Source organism: Callionymus lyra, chromosome 11, assembly GCF_982586985.1.
Source record: "Callionymus lyra chromosome 11, fCalLyr1.hap1.1, whole genome shotgun sequence".
Taxonomy (NCBI): Eukaryota; Metazoa; Chordata; class Actinopteri; order Syngnathiformes; family Callionymidae; genus Callionymus; species Callionymus lyra.
The window spans coordinates 26,422,713-26,439,084 of NC_141828.1; the positions used below are offsets into that span (position 1 = coordinate 26,422,713).

Sequence of the window (16,372 nt, forward strand, 5' to 3'; positions counted from 1 at the left end):
AGGTCCTGCATTTTTCACTCACAAGTACTTTAGTTCCGGCAAAGATGTGAAATAATAAAAACTCCCCTCTTACGCTGAACATTTCCCAGCACAGTCGGCGCTCAATGCTGGCGGGAGGCTCCGTGAAATACTATCATGACCTTTTCTAGGGATTTGTCTGCGGTGTGTAAAAATGAGAACATCACAATGTGGTGCTTCTCAGCAACAGAAGACTCTCAAGCAGAGATGCAAAAGACATTAGGAAGGAAACATCATCAATTTCCTCATGTGCAAACAGGAGCGGAGTTAATAGATTCAAGGCTCTAATGTGGCTTCTGTCTTATGGTTGGTGTCAAACTGTTAGTCTCCTTCCATCCACAATCTGCTACCTCTCAAGTCAAGCAGGAAAAATGATTTTATGTTCTCACTGCAGGTGACTGGATGGAATGTATATAATATTTTTTGACTCTGGAAACACAACAGAACATGTTTAGAGTCCAGAGAGTGATGATGTCATCAGTTCACTCAGTGACATCTTGTCTATATGACATTTTTGTCTGTTGATATTTTTTCTGGTAATTTACATTTACAACAATATTGACCCTCCCCCCACACACAAGTTAGAAATGTTATAAGCTTATAACAAAAAAATATGAACATTTTCAAAATGAATGAATATCTTTTTAAACATATAGGTTAAATTATGTTTAAATTATTTTTAAATTCAGTATTAACTGGTGTCACTATTGAGATATTTATATAAAATTGGAAAGGTTAACATTTTGCAATGTATTTATTAGTTATTGGATTTAAATTTGAAACACTTCAAATAATGTAATGCTTGAAAAAACATTAAAATAATAAAAGTTAATTTGAAACGTTAATTTCAACTCAATTTATTTTAATTGTCTTATCATAACAAATGTATCTCAAGACACTTAAACTACAGTTAAAGTAAGACTATAATGGAGAAAGAAAAACAGATCCCAGCAATTCAACAATGAGTGAATCACATCGTGGCATCGGCGAGGAAAAACTTCCTTTTAGAAGGCAGAAACCTCGAGCAGAACCAGACTCATTGTTGACAGCCTCCTGCTGTGTGACCGGCTGGGAGGAAGGATGGGGGTGGGAGAGAAGACTGAGGGAGGACACAGTGAGAGAAAAGAGGAGAGTACAGAAGAGTCCATGGAGGTGCTGGAGAGAACTCTGGATCCGATGATGTAAATGAAACTTTTCAATATTCTGATGATACTGATATACTAACATGAATTCTAACCTCCTAAAGCAGAATTCATTTCAAAACATTTATCTAACAAAAACAGGAAAACCAAAGACCAAATGTTATTTTAAAACAAATTCAATTTTCTATTCTTTCAAATCCATTCATTATGAGTAGATTTCACGGCTTATAAATCTGATGATTGCTTTTATGTTAGCATAGCTTTGAAATAATTGGGTCACAGAGACGGGACAAAGGGTTCTGGATATCTCTGAGTAGACGTCTGCATCGTAAACTTAACCTAGATAGGCTGCAGGAAGAAATATCCTCACTAACCTGAGTCCCATGACTGGTCAATTAATGCACACGGAAATAACAAGATAGACGTATAGACTTAATTAATCCCTCTGGAGATCTCCTTTGGGAAATTGGTAACTGATGTGCGACACATCATTGCTGCACAGTATCAGAGGCAGTTGGTGTCTGCTTTGAAACACTCAATATTTTTCTTTTAATTCTCCCTTAAAAATCATCAAAGTTCATCCCTGGACGCCTCATATACACAACAAAATCAGGACAATCCTTTTACAGTAAAAGCATGTTTATGAATGGCATTAATTAAACCTGAATACAGGCTCAATGTAAAACACAGACTTTATTCCTCTGAGGGTTTGAAAAAGCTGATCAATACGTTTTCATAAACCTGATTGTCGAAGACAAATTGCGGGTCGACGCGACTGAGCTCTAATTACGCAAACGTTTCGTCCATGAAAATCTTTAAATCGGCGTGAAGGACGATCTCTTTCTTTCAGCAGCAAATCATTACGATACAATGGTTTTTCCGAGCGACGACAAAGAGCAGTAAATCCGTGTTTAAGATGTTTGCAACTGCCTTCATGTATATTATGAAGGATTACATGCTCTGCTATTGGCTGATGAATCTCTACATCTTTCTGTGTGATTATTATTCCGAGCATTACCTCGTGTTATCCACGGCCAGAATGACAACATCGCTTGATAATTAGAAAATACCTGCTGGTTATTAGGCATCAGATTGACAGACAACGCTTCATTATTATAGATTATTCTATATATTTGCATTTCCCGGAATTCCTTGAATCTCGGGTCAAGTTCTTTCGCAGCGATGAGAAAAGAACGAGTCGATCACATGATTCAATGTGACAACTTGTGAAATGTCATGCACATGAATCAGGTGAGTTTGAATAAAACATAAAAACCGCTGCAGAACAAATGATTTTTCGTCATTAGACAACATTCTTATACTTTTATTCATCATCATCTTGCTTGAATTGGAACGAAACATGATCGGCAGCAGGCTTGGCATCGGACATGACAGCTCGCTTGTGGATTTATTTTTATAGTTTTCATGTTCTCTTTGCCCTGATGGATTTTGTTAAATTCACGCAAATGAGTCCGTCTGGACTCTTTCCACGGAGACAGTAAATCCCTCCTGGCAGGTTCCAGTTCTTTTCCTTGAATTCTTCCAGTAAAAGCAGAAAACAACTTGCAGCTTAGTAGAGACTGAAGCTGCGTTATTATAAATAAAATCATTTTCTGGTCTGTTTACAGTTTCAATTATGCCTAAAAATATTAATTTCAGTCAATTTATTTTACATAAGCTGAGTTTAATACACTTCACGAAAATGAAACAACTAATATATAGAAGTCAATTTCTTGAATTGTTCTGTTTACATTTCTCTTTTCCTGCCAATGAAAAAGCTCTTATTGATGTGTGAGTTATTATTGCACTTTGCAAACAGTAGATTTAAGACGTTTATGTTTCAAAGTACAAATATTTCTCCTTGCTCATCTGCTGCCCACTTAGACTTAAAGTCTATTTTTATGAACTCCTTGTTCCATTCTGATTTTTTTTTTTTAAAACTCTGCTCTGCTCTGCTTTACCAGCAAAAAACTGTCAGCTTTTCCCTGGTTAATCCTAAATTGAACGCCGGATTAGTAACCAAGTCTGGCATGTTAAGAGTGGAGGTAATTATTGCTCCACTGATGTTTCAGTACAGAGCGTTTTCAAAGAGCGGCTACATAGGAGCTGTGTCTTGTTTGCCTTCATCAATGTAAGAAAAAAAACAAGTGTAAAAACACACCACATAACGTATTTGTGCAGGTGAAGCTCAAACTCAATTCATATTTTCTACCTCAAAGTACCTCAAAATGATGTAAATGTTTGGAAAATAGAATTTAGAAAAAGTTTTATATAAATTTAAAAAAAAAGATAATCACTATATGTCCTTTTTTAGACTTTGTTTGTTTATTATTAGTATTATTATTATAAATGTTTACAGTGTAAACTAACACCTGAGTTCATAAAAGAACACAGTCAGCTACAGGGAAAAATAATATATATATATATATATTTATAAATAAATTAAAACACACAGAGCTGTTTTTGCAGGTAAAAATCTAACTCAAACCATATTTTCTACCTTAAAGTTCTTTCAAAATTATTAAAAAGATTTAATAACAGAATCACAAAACATTTACATTTAAAAAAAAATAAGTTAATCTTCCATAAATAATCTTTCTTTTTTTTTACATATTTCAAACATATTTTAGATTTCATTGAACCACTTTTACCTTAAAATTATTATATTATAGTACCTCAAAACAAATATATATTATTTACAGAGTAAATATAAAAACACAAGACATACCATTCAAGACAGGTTCCCCTGAGTAACTTAGCAACCGGATAAGCCCAAAAAAAAACAGAGCCATCTAAAAAAAAACTATATTTAGAGCTTTTTTTGCAGTTACATCTCAAACTCAAACGTGGGTTTGCTAGTAAGCTAGATATATCTGAAGAGGAAGTTTAGGTGGAACAGTGGGTCAAATGTGAAGTCACAGACTCATATAAAAAAATCTTAAAATATATGGTAAACCAAATGTTTTATAAGAAAAACTAATACAATGGATGCTGGAGAGCCAGTGGAATACAAGGGCAAAATTTGAATTAGATTTGTGAAAAAATATTAATACACAGATTCAATGAAATTATTAGATTTTTTAATAATAACATTAATAATTAATATTAATAATTAATAACATTTCTTAATTTTGTAAATTTTTGTGTTGTAATTAAACTTGCAGCCGCTAGATGGCAGCACTCATTTCTTCCTCCACAATTTAAATGAAGAAAAACATCCCGGGAGATACTGACGGTTACTGAGGACAAGCGGATACGGTGGACTCCAGCAGCTTTTAAAGCTGATGTTTGGACATATTTTGATTTCAAAACAAATTAAATCAGTTACAACTTCACCAAGAGTGATTTGGTCTGTAAATTCTGCAACACCAGAGTCAAGTACTCGACAATACTACAAATATGTCCTTGTTCCTATATGATCACAATATATCACAACATTGCCAGATTCTTGATAATACACTAATCTGAGACATATTCGTCTCTAACCTGTTATTTTTAAGATAACTTTAAGAGGATGATGTTTAGCCGACCCATCAAAGATTCATTTATAGATCTGATAACTGGTTATGAAACGATGCATCTCAGTGAATCACTCCTAAGCAACACCTTCCATGAATCTCAACATCACAACCTCATAAACAAGCCTCAGTAAATTGAACGTGACAACAGGTATATTGATGCTTCATCAATTTATTACAGATTCATTTCTCTTTACTGTCGCCAATCAAGGGTGATTCTAAACATCCACATCCTGAAGCAGAAAGAGATCAAAGAAGGAAAATCCTCCTAAACAGCTCCAGGAACTGGTCTAAAGAAGTGGTCCCCAACCTTTTCCAACTCAGGTCCCACTTTTAACTCTCAAAAACCTTTGAGGCCCACCTCCGACCCCATAAATACGCAGGCATTATAATGCATTCTCATTGCACATTTTTGGTGAAGATTGAACATAAAGGACTGAAATAAATAAAGGCCAAACATATTGGAAGCTCCACAGTCACTAACACAGCATCTGTAAATAATATTTAAAAATGTTTAATATCCTTTTAAACTAAACAAGTTCTAACATTTAAAACATTGTATTTATTTTTATTTTTATATAATAACATCCACCCTCCGACCAAAACATTATATAATTTTGGAAACGATTTTGCGGCCCACTTGCAATACTTTCGCGACCCAGACTTTAGTGGAAATTATCCAATTCACACATGGATGCACTCTCTTCACATCTTTTTATGACTGACTTTTGTTCTTCATTTCTTTCACTTCTTAAGATGTTTTGAGTCATTGAGTCACTATTATGAGTCATCACCAGGCTTTATTAGAGATTGTCTAATGGTAGGATTATCTTTTTGTCGCTGGTTTAACTGCTGTGTTCCAGAGAGAGAATAATGGATGAAAACTAAATGACAGGTAATGATAGTTAACAGGCAATGAACTCGCTCTGGTCTTTTCTGAATGACTCTCTTGAGTAGACCATTTAATTTTGTCAGCTTGTTCTTCATCAAACTTAAAGTATATTCATGACGAAACGCATCCTCAAATTCTTATCAACTCTTACATCATTTAGATACATATTAGCTCCAAAATCCAATTTGAGAAAAGCTAATAAAAGTTTGTTGTTCATTTTGTTATTTTTGTTCAATGTTCAGTGTATAATTATTTATAGAAATGTTTTCTAACACACTATTCTCTGTTATATTTTTTATATCAAAAAAATACTGTCAAGGTATTAATGTATGTAATTACTTCTATACGTTTTTCTGAATTAATTTGTAAAAAAAAAAAAAAGGTAATTATTTGAGTTCAATATATACATTACTTTATTCATTTAATTGTGTGTAAATATCTTATTTCCATGTGGGCAATAAAATAAGGGAAATAAAGTTAAATCTGCCCAACATATACGGCAGTTGAACGGTTATCATGGCACAGTTCAAACCCCATCCATCATTCAGCCCATTAGAAGTCCATGTCTTGATGTTCCGTGCGTGTCGTGCGCGTGTGTGCTTGACCCGAGAGGCAAACAGATGTTTCTGACACTCGTGGTTAATGATGGAGAACAAAAGTTACACAAGGATCTCGTTGAGAACATTAAACGAGGCGTGAATAACTCACCGTGGGCGAGGAGACGCACTGCGTGGACAAAAGAAGGGTCCAAGGTGTTCTTCTCGGCCATCAGTTCAGGTAAGTACTTCTCTGAGTCCATCTTCATCGTCGCGGTCGTGAGACGTGCGGCGCAGAGCAGAGAGTCCAGCTGAGACTCAAGCGAGGCTCATGGAAACAGCGGGAGCAGGTCCGGGATGTGAGACGAGGTTCCTGGGTGTTCCTCCTCCAGCTCTGCCTGCACCGGCTGCTGCCTCTGCTCGGCTCCCCCGCCAGTCTGCCGCTTCTCCGGGTCTGCAGGACTCGCTGCTCCCGCCCCTCGACCGCTTTATTGGCCGTTTTCAGGGCGCAGGAACAAAGACGCCCCCTTTTGTTTTCCAGCCTTAATCGTTGACTTATGTGTGCCTTTAAAACAGGTGGATTTCATCACTGCTGGGCCACATTTTTATCACTTTTTATTTCATTTGGGAATAGATGTGTACAGAAAAAGGGAGGTCAGGATAAAGTTGTACCTTAACCTCTTGGCCTTAGAGACAAAAGTATCATAATGTAATAGAAATTACAATTTATCATTTATTTTGATAACAAATCCATAATAAATTATAATTATGATGAAGAATGATCTTTTTTTTAAAATCTAAACATATTTATTAATATATGTTATTAAAATATTAGGTTCCAAAATCAAGTCTACCCTAAAACAAAATTTTTCTTCTGCTTTATGCATGTAATTCAAGTTTGATTTGTCGATCGTCACTGTTGTCGCTTTTGCCAACAGAAAATACTTAATAATAAATAATCCTTTATTTGCCTTTTTGTTGTATTTTACATTCTCACTAAGCATCAGTGATAAACTGATTACATGAATAATGAGTTGATATTTTAAATTTTGGAATAAACTCGCACATTTGAAAGAAATGTAGCACTTAGTAACGAACAGAGCAAGTGCTAAAAAAAAGTGGCAGATTAAAAGAGGTCCAAAAAAGAACTTTTGAAATAAATAAAATAAAAGTTTCACTTTAAGATTCTCCTAATGAAAGAGAACAGATTGTTTTCAGTTAAAGGCATTTGGAAGTAACTGACATGATTGTATGTACTTTCTTCATTTATTTTTATTTTCAAAGTGGATTTAAATTGCTAAAGGGTTATTACTTTTTATTACTAAAGTACTTTATGGATGGAACCATTGTCAGTTCACTTCATAAACAGTTGAGAAATAACACATTTGGTAAAAGTGTGATAATCTACCATGGTCCAAACCTGAAGACAACTTTATTTACTAAATAATGATCAATATAATTCATTTAAACTCATCCTGAGTAGGAGATGAAACAGACATCAATGTTTGTTTTCTTATCTTATATTACATTATAAATGTGTCCTTGTTGCTTCACCCAATCATTATTTCTATTATTCTTACCTTTCAACAAACCTATTGAACTTTTAATATGGAAGGAGAAAGAAATTTACAACAACAGACACCACTCCTGTTACTGAAGATGAAACACATCAGAATGACTCATCTCCAATATTGCTCAAGTGTTGAAACGACTTTGATAAACACACAAAGCTCACAGTAGTGCTGGAACAAATCAGGATTGAACGCCGGCTTACTCGCGGTACTATCTATTTATTTTAGGCTAAGTGCCTCTCAGTTCTCTCCCGCCTTTGAGTCAATATTTTCTAAAGTTCACTGCCGTCGAAGACGAGCTTCTCCAAACTGTGATGAATGGTCCTCATATGCAGCGACATTCAATCCTTCAGGGGCCGAGGCTTTGGTTTCTGTGTCACTGTCCTTGGTGCTGAACCCACATCTGTCCTGCTTTGTGGTGAGACATGTAGACAATGACGTCACACACCAGAGCGCTGTGTAATACATGTTGAACTGTAGATCAAATGATGATAGTTAAATGAACGCAGTTGTATGTCAAAATGTAGTTGAATGTTTGAACTAGTTCTATTGGGAAAAATTCAAGAAAAGGAAAATATTTTTTACAACTGACAATTTGGAAAAAAATAAAATAAAATTCACCAAAACAAAATTGCTATGTGAATTATTGGTAATTATAAATTTACTAATGTTTTTAGTTTTGTTATTTTATTTAATTAATCATTTGTTAAGTTAATATGTAGTTAATAAAATGAGTTGTTCAAAGTTTTTATTTAGAACTGTGTATTGTGTTGTGTGCTGCCAGTGGTGTAGAGACTCTAAACAGAATCATGCACAGTTCTTCATTTGCACTGTTTATCTTTTGCTGTGTGTGAGTAAATATATATATATATATATATATATATATATATATATATAAATAAGTAAGCAAGTAAGTCATTTTTATTTGTATAGCACTTTTCCAGACCAGGGTCACAAAGCGCTTAAACAATCAAAACAATATTCAATAAAGTATATTAAAGTATATATAAGTATATTGTATATATATATAAATATATATATATATAAATATATATATATATATATATATATATATATATATATATATATATATATATATATATATATATATGTATACAATATATGTTTCTTCTGTATTTATTATTTTAATTTATTCCTGTTCCTGATCAACTATTTATGGATATAAATATATAAATACATAAAAATATCTCTTAAAATGTGCTTGTAAATGTGAATTTCTTTTTCTCAGGGAGTTGAAAATGAAAGTAGAACATGTCTTTAAATCCCTGGTTCCAGTATCGCCTCAGTCTGGCTCACAAAATTGTGCGTTTAACATTTCGCTGCTACCTGGAGCAGTAAATCCATTAGTTTCCAACTGAGAACCATGGCTCCAGTTTTTGAGGTCCACTTCTCCATCTCTTCTGCTCAGATATGTGTGTGTGTGTGTGTGTGTGTGTGTGTGTGTGTGTGTGTGTGTGTGTGTGTGTGTGTGTGGGGGGGTGTGTGTGTGTGTGTGTGTGTGTGTGTGTGTGTGTGTGTGTATGTGTGTGTGTGTGTGTGTGTGTGTGTGTGTGTGTGTAGTTGTGTGTGTGGTCGCAAATGAACCAAGAAGGACCACATCATGTGCAAAAAGCTGCGATGTAATCCACTTGTCCTCAATCCCTCCACTCCTGCACTGTCAGAATCATGATGACGAAAAATTCATTTGTACTACTCAGGTGTACATAATTACAAACACATTAGATTAAGATGAAAAAGAGTCTGAAGAGAACCTATAATTTAAAACAGTGGCTTTCATTTGTGACTCTGGTGATAATTATTACTTTAAATAATACAGGTTTTCTAGGGAGCAACAATCTACTAGACTTTATTGATTTGGTTTCAAATTACTATCAGAGTACAAATCCTGAACTGGTAATTATGGATACATTTGAGGTAAATTAAGGACCGAATCTTTCAATATATAGTCAATAACCATTGACTCAATCGTTATTGATAATATGATGGACTTTTACTCCCTTCTAGTGGTCAAAGATAAAAAGTGCAGGTCTATCTGGAGCAAATAAATAGAGATTTAAATAATACTTTAATGTGGAGTTAAAAGTGAAAGTTAAAAAATAAATGTACAAAAAATGTGAAATCACGAATGTTTCTTTTAATTTTTTTTTAACTATTTTTAAGTAATTCTATACCGCTTCCGGTTACGTCATCACGCACACTACGTCTGCCCAGTCTTCCTGGTTGTGAATAACGTCTAAAAACACGTGACCATGGCGGAGACACGTTTCTACGGAACAAGTGAAGATACACAAAAGTATGTTTACACTTTTCTCTGATCTTAACTGAAACTAGTGTATGCAAGAAGTGTTTGTTCTCCTGTAATCCATTTAGAATTTTGATGAATTATTTAAAATTAAATACATTTGTACTTACGTTTGTGAATGTATCTTTGTTGTGTGGATTAAGTATAAAAACACAGCCAAGAATAAATAAATATATATACATCATAACATGTGTCAAAGAAGTTGAGCAGAGATTTTAAAATATTATTTCGTTAAATATTTGTTTTAGTTAAGTCTTTCTGTTTCCAGGCTTTTATTTACTTTTTATTTCTTTATTTACTGTACTGTTTACTATATTCTACATCCATATGTTTTTTTCAAGTACTCATATTTTTAAAGTAAAGTTTCAAGCTTATATTTTGACATAACAGATGTCAAAACAACAATTCCTTCATTCCTTTCTTTCTTTCTTTCTTTCTTTCTTTCCTTCCTTCCTTCCTTCCTTCCTTCCTTCCTTCCTTCCTTCCTTCCTTCCTTCCTTCCTTCCTTCCTTCCTCCCTCCCTCCCTCCCTCCCTCCCTCCCTCCCTCCCTCCCTCCTTCCTTCCTTCCTTCCTTCCTTCCTTCCTTCCTTCCTTCCTTCCTTCCTTTCTTTCCCACAAAAAACATGCGTAAATAAATACAGGAATACAATTAATTTTGATGTGAAAATGCTATTTGTGTATAGAAGTGAATGGAAAACTGAGCTTGTAATTTTGATTTATTAATTGTGCAACTTGCACTTTGTTCACAGGGATGTTTCTGCTGTCATAGTCGTGCACGGAGGTGCGTGGGCTATTCCAGACGATCTGGCCAAAGATTCTGTGTCTGGAGTTCAGGCTGCAGCACGAGAAGGGTGGTCGGTGCTGAAGCGAGGAGGGAGTGCCCTGGATGCTGTTGAGTGTGCAGTGAAGAAACTGGAGGATAATGTTGTGTTTAATGCAGGTAAAGACTGGAATCCACATGAATTCTGAGCTGTATACGGTATCTTTATGAATTTAACACTAATGTAAACACTGATTTTACGTCATCATGCTCACTAATATACAAACATTGTGACACAGTGCACCAATAACATTGTTTAAGTGATCCTAATGTCTTATAGAGAACATGTTTTTAAAATGATTGTGTAAACTACTGACCTCTCACTGAAGGTTTTGGGGGTGCAGGTCAAGAGAAGAAGGGCACGAGGTGGGCAGATGCCCCCGTTTACATTTTATTTTTCTCTATGTGTATTTGTGTGTTTTTATCTTTATCTGTGTGTGTGTTTCTCTTTGTGCGTGTGTATGTGTCTGTTTCTCTATGTGTTTTTTTTATGTTTGTGTGGGGGGGGGGTGAGTGTGTGCGTGTGTGTGTCAATATATACATAAGTGTATTTATAGTTATAGCTCACTGCACAGTGTTTTGCTTCTTGCTCATTGTTGAATTGCTGGGATCTGTTTTTCTTTTCTCCACTATAGTCTTACTTCAACTGTAAAGTGTCTTGAGATAACTTTGTTATGGTAAGAAACTTTAAATAAAATTGAATTGAATTGAATTTATGTTTGTGTCTGTCTGTCTGTCTGTCTGTTTATGTGTGTGTGTGTCTGTCTGTGTGTGTCTATATCTGTTTATGTTTATGTGTGCATTGCACCTGCATATGTACGTCTGCTTCTTTCTGTGTCTGTCTTTTTGTTAACGTGTGTCTGTTTCTTGTTTATTGTAGGAGGTTGCCAAATGAGGCTCAGAAGACCCAACAAAAACATAAATATGTACCATTTGAATTAAATTTTACCCATATTTAATACATGTTATAAAGGCTGCAATTTCATTATTTCCCTTCTATGTAATGTTTTTAAAACCCATAATCCACCTGAACCTCCTGTCTTTTCTTCTCCCTGTGTCTCTTTAGAGTTTTTTGTTTTTTTAAATGTTTTATATCATCATTTGTCATTTATGTCATTTCCATTTTAGTAATTCATTTTCTGACTAAAGCATACGCTTTAGTAACATTACTAGTAACTTACCTGGACAACACAGGATATTTTAGCTACTTTAAAGTGCGTGTGAAGTTGTAAATACAACTTTTAATCCAAAATATTTGGGAAATAATTCCACTAAATTGGTATATGTATATATATATATATATATATACATAAACCAAATATATATTAGTAAGATGTCCTGTAAACAAGAATACGTGGTGGAGTTCAGTGACTCATGATTTCACTTCAGATTAACATCATCATAGTTATGAAAGTGATGTCAAAATAACTTGATTTGTAAATAAAGGTCATTCAAACCCTCCAAAGAGGAAGTGGCAGGAGAAACCACTTTATATATATATTTCTTTATATTTCTGTAAATTTAAAAATGGTCATAAAAGTAGGTCAGAAAAATAACTTTACCTGGACTTGAACACAATTATATTGATATTAAGAACACCATCGATACGATTGTATTCAAGTCATAAAGAGAACAGCTTGTATTGACTTGTCGACATCTCGTGGACATTTTTGGAACTAACAAGTGAACTATAAAGTGATAGTTTCTGAAGCAAAACTGATGTAAGTGAAGAAGAAGGGAGGTACAAAGATAAAATTATTCGTTCTGATCTGAACCTACCGTGGACTGACTTGTGGAGTGAAATGGATCCTCAGGTCACGGAGCAGCTCTCAACTCGGAGGGCATAGTGGAGCTGGACGCCATGATCATGGATGGAAGGACGCTGGCCTGTGGTGCAGTTTCTTCTGTCAAGAATATTGCCAACCCTGTGACCCTGGCCAGAGCGGTGATGGAGAAGGTGCCATGAAAACCTGCTTTTGTTTGAAGAGAATATTAGATGTTTGTCTCTTGTTTCATTTCATGATGATCGGGAAGACGGATCACATCATGTTGACAGACCGAGGAGCAAACTTGTTTGCAGAGAGCGTCGCTATTCCAACAGTTTCAACTAATACTCTTGTGACTGAGTATGAGAGGGGAGAGTGGGAGAAGCAAAAGACGTTTGTCAGCGGAGTGGCCGAAGATTTCAACTCTCAGTGGTTTGTTTTTCATTTGTATTTATGTGTGTTCATTTGTATTTATTTGTGTGAATGTGTGTTTTAAGTTTGTTTCTCTGTGTGTTTCTGTCTGTTTCTATGTGTGTGTGTATCTGTTTTTCTGTGTTTGTTTGTGTGTGTGTGTTTTTCTCTCTGTTTGTGTCTGTTTTTCCCTCTCTTTGTTTCTGTGTATGTTTGTTTTCTTGTGTGTTTTTGTTTGCATGTGTGTCTGTTTCTTTGTGTCTGTGCCTGTTTCTGTGTGTGTCTGTCTGTCAATGTGTGTGTGTGTGTGTGTGTGTGTGTAGGTGCGTTGTTTTTTGTCAGTGTAAGTCTCTTGTGTGTTTTTTTTGTGTGTGTTTGTGTGTTTGCATGCGTGGCCTGTGTGATGTGTTTACATGTGTTTGTAAGTAAATGTGTGTGTGTGTGTGTATGTGTACCTGCATGTGTGTATTTTATAGTACACTTTTATTTAGACACTATGAAATATATTATTTACATAGTCGACTGATCAATAGTAGCATCAATGATCATGTTAATCCTCAGAAGCGTCAAAGTGTGTCGCTTCTGAGGATAAGAGTTGTTATCATCACTCTGATTACGTCTCTGCTGCACATTCCAGGCAACATGACACTGTGGGTGCGGTCGCTCTGGATATTGCTGGCAACGTTGCGTGTGCAACATCTACTGGAGGCATCCGGAATAAAATGGTGGGAAGAGTCGGAGACTCCCCCATCATCGGTAGGATGTTTAAAAAAATGTTTTGTATTCAAGGCTGTATCGCATGTCAGATTTAACATATATCAATATTTCTGCTTCTGCTTAATATTTTTGTTATTTTATTACATGTATGGGACGATAATAACATGTTACTGTTTTATACGTTTCATGAAGGCTGCGGAGGATATGCAGACAACGTCAGCGGTGCAGTGTCGTGTACTGGTCATGGAGAATCTATCCTCAAAGTGACGCTGGCAAGCCGGATTCTATCCCTGGTTGAACAAGGTAACACTTCTGTCTGTAACTTTTGTTTTACAAGAGTTTCGAAATAAATAAAAAATACTGGGAGGATTAAGATGTTTTTAGTGAGTGGACTGTTCAAGTTACTCTTAATTTCAAACTGAACAACACACAAATATCTAAAATGAATTCCAAATGTTAAAATCTTCATTTGTGAATTGAAACTATATTGAAAGTCTGACTTTTCTGGGGTCATATTTATTAGAACTTTCCAGTTTATTTAATTTATATTATTTATGAAAATTTATCCAACAACATGATAATACTTCTCCATAAAAATAGATAAAAATAATAATTCTTGATCGCTAGAAATAACCCTGTTCACTCCTTGTGGTGATAAAGAGTACTACATTTCTATATCTGCTGACGTTTCTCTGCACTTGATCAAACATTGACTGTAGAGAGTCATTCTGTATAAGAAATATATAAGTTCATATTGGTGATATGCTGAGGAACAAGCGTCACTACTCTGAGCTTCCTGCTGGGAGAACATATATTTCCCACTGCGATAAATAATGTCTCATATTACTTTGCTATGTTAAGATGTTTCTTGAAGGAGTCGGTAGACTACATCAAACGCAGAGGGAGAGGAAGATCGTTCCAAAGCTTAGGAGCAACAGCCTGGAAGTGTCTCTCTCATCTCGTACGGAAGCATGTGTATGGAATTATCAGCAGATTCTGATCCAGACGTCAGAGCCCGAGCTGGGGTTTAAGGATGGGTCAGACCACTAATGTTAGGTCAAGCCTGACCATGAATCACTCTTAAAGTAAGAACCAGAATTGTTTAATTTATCCTGAAAGAAACTGGCAGCCAATGCAGAGTTTTAAGGATCCGTAATGTAAGTTCTCCTACTAGAGCAGGTCAGAATTCTCGCTACAGAGTTTTGTAATAACTGCAGGCGAGACAGCTTCTTCTTGTTTAGAAACGAAAATAAATTGTTACAATAGTCTAGATGAGCAGACACAAATGTATGGATTAAAAGCCGGATCGTGTTGTTAAACCATTTTCTTGAGTTTAGAGTTTTTCCTCAGTTAAAGGAAATTGGTTAGTTTTTGCAGTGTTGCACTAGTGAAATGTCTTTGTCAAATCCACTTCCAGGTTTCTCAGGCTCAGTTTGACGAACTTGCCTAGGTCACCCAAGTACACATCTCATTATGTATAGGATCGATGTATGCCTTGTTTGATTCTTGAATAAAAAAAAATAGGAATAAATTTGTCATACAAAAAAAGGTTCATACAAATGCTGAAAGACAATTGAAGGTTAAAATACATGAATAAATAAAGTGCAATCAGTAATATGTACAAAAATGGGTTGCTTACTTTGGATCTCTATTATACTTTTACACTCTTGTGTTTTCATTTCTTTTGTTAAAGCTAGATAACTCTGAGAAAATACTCCAATGAAGTGTCAAACAATATTTTTTTAATGATAGTTGTATTGTTTAACATGCACATTAAAATGTCATATAAAGTGTTGATTTGATGTTAAATAACATTTCATGATGTTTTTTCTAGGAAAATCAGTAGCAGATGCTTCTCAGTTGTCTCTGAACTACATGGGAGAGCGTGTTCACGGTGCAGGAGGAACCATCGCAGTCTCTCCGTCTGGACAGTGGGCCGCAACTTTCACCACTGAACGAATGGCCTGGGCAGCCGTGGAAGGAGATTTGTTGTTTTATGGATTGGATCCAAATGAAACAATGAAACAACCGTTACAACATTAGTTTGCTCTGATTCATTCCAGAAAGATATTTCTTTGTAGTAATTTGTTTGTGATAATTTCTGAGACATTTTATCCATTTGAAGCACTTCATTTATAGTTAAGTCAAGTTATATAACACTCCATAGCTATAACAGTATGAACTAAAACTATAACTGAACTGTAAAGAAATAGTCATATATTTTTGTAAATTTCTGCCTTCATTTTACACTAATTTGTATTGAAATGAAAGTGATTCCATCTCTCTGCTGTATTTGTTTCAAAGTTAAGCTCATGTAAACGTTTTACTGTATTTTTAATTTTGTTAAAAGTCATTGTCGTATTAAGGTTGTTATTGAAATCATTTTTGTCATGATTATTTTGTATTATAAAGTTTAATTAGATAGATGGATGGATAGATAGATAGATAGATACAACTAATTAATTAATATTTTTTATATTAACGTAAGGTAAGGTAGGAAATTGTTTTTTTCCAATAGCCACAGAAAATACAGCAATTTTTCATAAAAAAAAAATAATAATAATAAAAAAATAAAACAAGAACATAAAGAGAAAAAACAAGATGATACAATCTAAGTCTAAAGATAAAGATAAATAACATAGATCAAAGAAAAATAA

The 16,372-nt window shown here is 34.8% G+C and overlaps 2 protein-coding genes across 3 annotated transcripts in view; one reads left to right on the forward strand and one right to left on the reverse strand.

The window, feature by feature from the left end:
- The window catches only part of khdrbs2 (KH domain containing, RNA binding, signal transduction associated 2), a 96,418-nt gene extending 89,898 nt beyond the window's left edge, over window positions 1-6,520 (reverse strand). For both annotated transcript variants that reach the window (XM_087802427.1, XM_087802426.1), the window contains exon 1: window positions 6,279-6,520. In XM_087802427.1, coding sequence (XP_087658553.1) covers window positions 6,279-6,375 — 97 coding nt within the window. In that variant the 5' untranslated portion in view covers window positions 6,376-6,520. The remainder of the gene's footprint in view (window positions 1-6,278) is intronic.
- Window positions 6,521-9,924: 3,404 nt separating this feature from the next.
- On the forward strand, window positions 9,925-16,352 carry LOC148069797 (isoaspartyl peptidase/L-asparaginase). The gene is made up of 7 exons (XM_087802428.1): window positions 9,925-9,991; window positions 10,751-10,941; window positions 12,636-12,778; window positions 12,856-13,019; window positions 13,636-13,754; window positions 13,908-14,018; window positions 15,550-16,352. Exons 1-7 carry the CDS (start codon window positions 9,948-9,950, stop codon window positions 15,756-15,758), a joined length of 981 nt encoding a protein of 326 aa, XP_087658554.1. The 5' UTR covers window positions 9,925-9,947; the 3' UTR covers window positions 15,759-16,352.
- The last annotated feature ends 20 nt before the right edge of the window (window positions 16,353-16,372 follow it).

What these genes read in the sequence shown, in the direction of transcription:
- LOC148069797 (XM_087802428.1), top strand. Translation starts at nt 9,948, where the DNA reads ATGGCGGAGACACGTTTCTACGGAACAAGTGAAGATACACAAAA. An exon ending in ACAAGTGAAGATACACAAAA is followed by an intron (nt 9,992 to 10,750) that starts GTATGTTTACAC and finishes CTTTGTTCACAG; the next exon opens with GGATGTTTCTGCTGTCATAG. An exon ending in TAATGTTGTGTTTAATGCAG is followed by an intron (nt 10,942 to 12,635) that starts GTAAAGACTGGA and finishes ATGGATCCTCAG; the next exon opens with GTCACGGAGCAGCTCTCAAC.